General features: G+C 32.2%; 1 protein-coding gene across 22 annotated transcripts; it reads left to right on the forward strand.

Moving 5' to 3' along the window:
• On the forward strand, positions 1-5,041 carry LOC107629220 (homogentisate phytyltransferase 1, chloroplastic-like). 22 transcript variants are annotated; one of them, XM_021120376.1, is made up of 11 exons: positions 14-191; positions 272-401; positions 1,218-2,358; positions 2,628-2,747; positions 2,834-2,988; positions 3,069-3,160; positions 3,503-3,586; positions 3,671-3,760; positions 4,079-4,167; positions 4,639-4,693; positions 4,777-5,041. In XM_021120376.1, exons 5-10 carry the CDS (start codon positions 2,862-2,864, stop codon positions 4,658-4,660), a joined length of 504 nt encoding a protein of 167 aa, XP_020976035.1. In that variant the 5' UTR covers positions 14-191; positions 272-401; positions 1,218-2,358; positions 2,628-2,747; positions 2,834-2,861; the 3' UTR covers positions 4,661-4,693; positions 4,777-5,041. The 22 variants fall into 22 exon arrangements, 14 of the variants coding, with proteins under 14 accessions (XP_020976035.1, XP_020976052.1, XP_020976038.1 ...); XM_021120393.1 differs by having other exon boundaries at positions 2,267-2,358; XM_021120379.1 differs by having other exon boundaries at positions 272-393.

The raw sequence follows: 8,035 nt of genomic DNA on the forward strand, positions 1-8,035 counted from the left end.
TGTAAAGAAGTAAAAATTACACTAAAGCATTATTTTTTAATCTCTTTCGCGTTCTTTTCTTTACAGTTCACAACCACCGACAAAACCACTCCCAAGTTCCATCGCATCTCCTTCCTCTACACTTCATCTTCTTCCTCGATCTCAATCGCAATCTGAGCATTCTCCAGATTCGGATTCTCCTCTCAATTTTGGTAAGCATGTGCTCTCTTCTTTAACTTTTTTCTATTCACTCAGTTCTTCAATTTCTTATCTATTGCTGATTTCGATTCAGATCTGAATCATGCATAGTAATTTCTCGCCTCTGGTTCATCCTCTCATTGCCTGCACTGTCATTGCGCCGTCTTCTTCTCGCCTGCGCCATCATATTCTCCCTGCGTAGTCATCTTCTCGCCGGTTCCATCGTTTGCTCATCCCTTATCTTCTTGCTCCTTCAATCCTCTTTAATCTTTACTTGATAATTAATCTGTAATTAATTTTGATGTATAATTATTAGTTAATTTAGGTTTTTAATTAGTTATTTAGTAGTTAGGTTTTGAATTTAGGTTTTAATTAAGTTGTTTATTTGAGTTTAGGTTTTAATTATTCTGTTCTTTGCTTTAGGGATTGTTTGGGTGAGCTTTTAAAAAAAGATCTTTTTTCGAGTTATCTTTTTTTAAAAGATTTTATAGAGAAGTAAAAGTAATTTTATGTTTGGATATCTCATGTAAAAAGGTATTTTTATCTATTAATTATGTTTGGGTATAACAATATAAAAGTACTTTTTTGTTCATTTATTACATGAAAAATATCTTTTTTTAAGAAAAAAAAAATCTTTTAAAAAAGATGTAAATTACAGCTTCTCAAAAAAGATCTTTTTTTTTTATTTTACTAGTGCTTTTACTTTTACTACTAGAAATTTGCCAAACACATTAAAAAATAAAAAAGATCTTTTTTCATTGAAAGAAGATCTTTTTTTTAATAAAATAATGGCGCTCAAACATGCACTTACATTGAGCTGAAATCCTGCACATTACTAATATGATTATTGTCGTTTTAATATTTGGATAATGTGGTAGCAATTATGAGTTCAATTAAGGAATGTTCATTTCTATACTTGTTTCTGAAATATCTCCTTGTAAATTTACGTGATATTTTCTGTGTAATTAATCAAATTAAACTTAATTAAACATGCTCAAAATATAGAATATCTAATGAAGATAAATAATGCTTATTACTAGAGTCTGAAGATCAATTTTCTTGAAGATAATAGCTGAGAAGTGGACATGGATTATAGCCTTGCCACGCCACTTAGAAGAAGAAGACATGGAGATAGGTGGTGTGACTTTTCAGTACCAAGAACACAAACTAGAAAGGGAAATGGATCTTTTCTATTTTTTTTGTCACTGGAGAGAATAAAATGTGATCTCTCACCTTTAATTCTACAAGTGAGACCATAAATAAATGAAAGAGAGAGAACAATGAAGAATGAGATTTTCTACTGAATACCATCCAATTTTTTTTCCACTGGAGAGAATCCACTCCCACTAGAAAGTGTATCTAAGTAGTGAAATTAATGGGTGTTAAGACTACTATATCTATATTTATTTATGATGCTTAGTTACAACTCAAGTGTCATGATTACATCTCCAAATGGTTGAATTCCCAAGGACTATATAGCAAGGAAAATCAGTTAGAATCTTACAAACGCTATTTAATGTCAATTTTCTTTTGCTTCTAAAGGAATGCAGCTAGTGCTACCACTTCTTAGTTCTTACAAGAATAATAACTCAAGGGTTATTGTTTAGCACTTCCCTTGGTCCTCTCATGAAAAGTCCTTTTTCAATATGGTTTTTTCCTTTTCTTTTTCTAGATTTAGTGTTATGTTTCTATTATTTTTTCAATTTAGTCTCAGTTCATAATTTATGGAAAATGTTTTATTTGTTTTTTTTGTTATATTTTTTGCAGTTAGGGTGCAAAAATTATTTTTTTATCTTTTAAATTTTAATTTTCAGATTTCACATATTATTTGCATTAGATAATGTAATTAACAAGTATAGGCATAAATTAGTGAAGTGCTTGAATAGGCTCCTTTGTATTAGTGATGAGCATAAATTGATTCAAGCATTTTATAGGAGAAAAGTTACATTATTATTTGCCTTTATACTCATCATTTATGGCACAGTTTATTATGTTTCACATTAGTGTATAGATTAGCATCTGATGAACCAAGTAAATAATTGGTTGACAATGACATACAATTTCTTGTACTGAATGTTATATTTGTTAGCTTTGGGGGCAAAGGTAGCACCTAGTATGCCGTTAAGGGATCACACAGAATTTTCACAGGAGCTTCTCCACGAGTTGAAACTCATCTGTCAGGTATGAAATCTAAAATTCTCTGATATCTCAGAAATTTAGATCACTGAAAGAAGCACTAAAAAATACTCGAGCTGGTTTTGATTTGCATGGCAGCTAGATGAAATTTTCTTTTTGTTCTTACTAAAACTTACTGAGCTGATTGTTTGTAATCTCGTGCTAAAAGAATTTTAGGAAAGCAGGCCACTCTTCTTAGTTAATTGGTTGTGTTTAAGAATAATATTTGTTTTTGGGTGAAATAATAATAAACTCATATCATTTGCAATTTGGAGCTGCATCTGTGTGACTATCAAAGACACAAGGATGTCTTGAGCTGTTGGTCGCTTTGGAGCTGCATCTATTTTGAGTTCAAAATGTCTTAAGATTGAGGGTTCATTTTTCTGATGCGTGATGTAAGGATGTCTTGTTCATTCTAGCAATGATGATTAACAGTTCAAGCTTTAGCATGTGTTTTTATTCTTTTCATTGTTTGCTACAGTTGCAGGAGTCAAGCAAGTACCAGTACCATGAGCAACTTTGGGATTCTCCTTTCAGCCATGCCTTACCCAGCTGTCTCAAGCCAAGACATTGTCTCTCCTAGCAGTGCAGAAATCATCAGACATATCTCCTCTATTTTTTACTGGTGTGTTGGAGGTGAGCCACTGAAGTGTGTTGTTTCTCTTAAATGGCTAAAAGTTTCTGTTATGTCCTTCTAGTCTAGTAATGCATTTTAGAGTTTTCTTCGTTTCAGGCTATGGTAGCTGCCTTGTTTATGAATATTTATATTGTTGGATTGAATCAATTGTCGGATATTGAAATAGACAAGGTATGGATCTTGCTAATAGATATAAAAATCTCGATGACTAATAAATGCTTTTCTTTTGTACTTGGCTTTTGAATTATTCAAGTAGAATTGCTATGTGATTTATCAGTTAACTCACCAAAGTAGGATAGTCAAAAGCCTATATATTGGGTGTGAACAGGTGTTCTTGCAACTTGAGCACGGAATAGTTAATATGATTTTGACCGCCATATTCTGGTTTAGATATTATTGTAACTTTGATGTGGTTATAAGTTATAACAACACACAACTTTTTATAGCTGTCAAACTTTTCCAGAGAAATTCCATGTGCCTTGTCTTATTATTGATCTGTATATCTTATTGCAGATAAACAAGCCATATCTTCCATTGGCATCTGGTGAATATTCCGTTGGAACTGGTGTCACAATTGTTGCATCATTTTCATTTCTGGTACCATATAGATTCAATACTATTTCCAAGACAAGCTTTACTGAAATGGTGGAAAGAGGCTTACCGTTTTGTTCTCTTTTATAGAATTTTTGGCTTGGTTGGATTGTAGGTTCATGGCCATTGTTTTGGGCTCTTTTCATCAGTTTTGTGCTTGGAACTGCTTATTCAATTGATGTGAGAGTTTCTTTTTCTTTTCTTTTCTTTTAAAGACCTCATTTTCCCCACAGTATATTATTTTGAATGGTCATCATACAATGTCTTTATTTTATGAGTCTACATGTTCAGCATATTACTTGCATTATCAAATTTTGAAGCCATAAATGTCAAATAATATCCACTTGTCTTGATTTTTCTTTAATAAGAAAAGAATGTGTTAGTTGCTCATGAGTAACTCACCGGTTCGAAGCCAACCAATAAAGTGATACATTCATTTGAGTTGGCTATTGATTTCTGTACCTCTCTTAATTCCCTTTTATTTTTATGGCCTTGCAGAAATTTGTTCTGCAGAAATTGGTGGTATTTCCTCTCAAACTTCAGAATTTATGGCTTTTGAACAATTATATGGGAACTGTTTGGATAAGGTAAGAATATTAGGATAAATCAATGAGATTCTTCATTGCTATACTGATTAAAAGTTGAAAAGCCTGAAACTTTTCTCCTGTTTGTAATTTTACAGTGTTACTTGACTATGGTTTTTTAGTATGTCCAAGACCTACTTATTTGCCAGTTGCATTGAGATATTAACTTTCGAATATTCGTCCTGCTTGTATAGGATATGTAGCTGTTAGGCTAGACGGGTAATAAGTAAGAATGGGGACAAAAAATAGTAGGATGCAACAACTGATGAAAAACTATGTAAGAATTAGAAAAGGGCAATATATTACTTTTTCTCAACTAAAAGATCTAAATATTAGAAATGATCAATGGTTCCGATTACACTGCCTAAGCAACTAACGAAAACAAATTTCTTGTTGTAGCTTGTAGATAGCTATCAGTTAGGTCAGGAAGATCATGTTAATAACCAATTTTATTTTTTACTTTTATTTTATTAGAGGTGAATGGTTGAAAAGTTGAAACTTTACTTGGGATTTTGGACCACCTGCAGAGGTGATTCCATGATTATTTTTCTTCAGGTTTTATTTCTGCCCACTATATGAGTTCTTATTGCTTTTTTGTTTGATGTGCATCAGATGAACTTGGTTGACTGGTTTAAGGGAATGGTAATAAGTTGTCGCAGTGATGAGCTAGTCAAGCAGATAAATACATTTTTCTAGGATTAGTATAAAGACTAAGTTTTTTATGTAGATAGTATCACTTTTTCTTTTCTTTTTTATATGGAATGTTTATAGAGTTTAAGTGTTATAAGTATTTTTTTTCCATTTTATTTGCATCACGAAGCAAATTTGTACAATGATTATTGATTAATGAAAGAGGCTATAAATTTTTTTTTGTGAATTTGTGAATTTAATGAAATATTTCATGTTGTAGTAATTAATTTTAGTATATTTATATTATGTATAATATAAAATAAAAAATAAAAAATAGTATAATATAAGTAAAAAAATGTTACTAAAGATCTTTTGTAACATTTTTTAAGTGTTACAAAAAATATCTATGGTAACATTTTTTGAAGTGTTACAAAAAATATCTATTGTAATATTTTTTAAGTGTTATAAAAAATATCTATGGTAACATTTTTCTAAGTGTTACAAAATATATCTATTGTAACATTTCTTTAAGTGTTACTAAGAAAGATCTATTGTAACATTTCTCATAATATTACTATAGAAGATCTATTGTAACATTTTTATTAAATATTATTAAATCTTTAGAAAAATATTAGTAAAACTCTTTAGTAACATAGGGTATATTTAACATTTGTTAAAATGTTACTAATATACATAGCTAACATTTTAATATGATTTGGTAACATTTTTTAAATGTTAGTAAAAATCAATTATGTAGTAGTGGTAGTAGATCTTGCACACTTCCACAGTAATCCTCTAAGTTCGTTGTATTTCCACTGTTTATTGAAGTTTCTCCACAAGTGCCATACACAAAATCTGTGGTGGACATCAGGCATGATCTCCTGGACAGTTGTAATTAGCCCATGCACAAAATCACTAAGATTAGTAACTTACAATATTGCGACCCAAAATAGTCCCCAACCTTACATAAGTGACATAAAATAAGTCCCTGCACATGTATAAGTGACAGCAAATTCATCCCCATGACTTATTAAATAGTACTCCTATCTCATCCTACCAATACAGGCAACAACAAAAATTGAAACACACCAGTTATTGAAACAGACCCATGCAAGAAACATATTGCAAGGAGAACCATACAAGCAACGGCAACCATTGAAACAGACCCATGCAAGCAACAAATACTATTGAAATACAACAACTACTGAAATACAACACTTATTGAAATACAAGAACCATTAAATAACAATTATCGTTACCTTTTGCATGTCCGAAATGAAACACCATCCATGTTCTTTGTAACTCCCTAGGTCCTCATGCAGCAACTTAAGGAACCACCTCCAGTTCTCCGTGTTCTCCACTGAGACAATGGCATATGCAATTACATAGATATGATTATTGGCGTCTTGTCCAATAGCTGCCAAGATTTGTCCACCAAATCTTGTTTTCAAAAATGCTCCATCAAGCCCTATTAGAGGTTTGCAGCCCGCACTAAACCTATTTTTGCATCCAACCAGATAAATATACATCTTGTCAAAAGTGGGCTCTTCTTCGGAATTGGGATGAGGAATTGTTGAAATGCGCACAGTTGAACCAAGGTTGTACTTCAGCAGAGTCTTACCATAGTCGCTCACCATCCTGTATTGTACAATAGCATCACCATACACAATATGCCTTGCATCTCCAAATGCTCTTGTTAAAGAAGACTTGTTCAAGTCCAAGTCACATTTGCTTTTGAAGTATGTTAAAGCTTCAGAGTTCTTCAGATTTGAAAATTTTCTAAGCTTTTTTACCAACTTGCTTGCTACCCACCCTCTATTAGCTATCTATTTTTTGTCTCCCTTGAGCAGGTATGATCATCATTAAAGGTTTTAACTTGCCAGCAAACACCCTTACTATCCTTAGAGGTATAGATAACCCAAGGACATTCCTCACCTTTACATAAATTCCGACACCTTACGTTATCATTTTTCTTGAACCAAACTCTTCTACCTTCCTGTATGGAGTACTCCCTCACAACCTCCTTAAAATCCAACTTCGTGTTGAATTTCATCCCTACCTTTAAGCGGAGTTCCCCGAATCTTGTACCTTCTCTGAAAACAGGGAATGCTTCAAGAATAACTTTTGGTGGCAATAGTAATGGCCGCTAAAAGTAAATAACATTACAATTTTAGAATTACTTTTGGTGGCCATATAGATTGCCAAGAAAATATCCGCTAAAAGTTATATACTTTTTGTGACCATTAAAAAGGTCTTTACCAGCAAAGGTTATAATTCCCGCTAAAACGTTTAGTGACAAAGCATAAGGCGGCTAATGTCTAATTGCCAGTAAATGTATTAGTGGCTATTTTTATTGCCGCTAAAAGCAAAATAAATGGCCGCTAAAAATTATTTTTCTTGTAGTGTAGCAACACTCCTTAACGACCCGATAGTATGAAGTAATATATTTTTACTAAGAACTTGAGAAGAACAAAGTATAATTCCTTCCATCTTTTTAGCTCTTGGTTAACTCTTAGAGTATGGTTTAATTGTCAAACTTTAACTTGTACCATTATTATAATGAACTGTGAATGACTTAAAAAACTCATTTCTTCATTCATTCAATCTCCTTGGCCAAGGTTTTACTCATATCGGTCATTATAATCATAGGGCTCAAACTCTTTACCGAGAGAGTTGACGGATTCTTTATTGACTAATCATTAATTCTACAAGTATTTAAATCATACCAAATGTCCATTCAACTAGCACCCTAGGGTATTAGGTGTCCGGAATCAAAGTATAATAAATACATTGTCAATTACTATGATAGTCACAAGTTAAAGGAACTCTATTACTATGTTCATTTTGAGAATATCCTATTGACAAATATGCGGTAATTATAACCATTAGAAATTCTCAAATTGAGTCAGTTCAATGGTCATATCTCTATATGCATGATAAACCACTATTTTATGGTTTATCTTGTGCTCAATTGAGTGGATTTTATCAATCTTTCATACACTTATTCATACAAAATGCATGGTCTTACAATTTTCTTCCTAATTTTATGCTATGATTGAAAACATGTTTCTTTGGTTTTAATTTTGCTAACATTAATCCTCTCTTATTACCATTCAATGCCGTGATATGTGCGTTAAGTGATTTCAGGGATTACAGGGCAGGAATAGCTTAGAGGATGGAAAGAAAGCATACAAAAGTGGAAGGAATACAAGAAGTTGAAGAAGTTGCTAAGCTGTCCAGC

Source organism: Arachis ipaensis, chromosome B01 (genome assembly GCF_000816755.2).
Source record: "Arachis ipaensis cultivar K30076 chromosome B01, Araip1.1, whole genome shotgun sequence".
Classification (NCBI taxonomy): domain Eukaryota; kingdom Viridiplantae; phylum Streptophyta; class Magnoliopsida; order Fabales; family Fabaceae; genus Arachis; species Arachis ipaensis.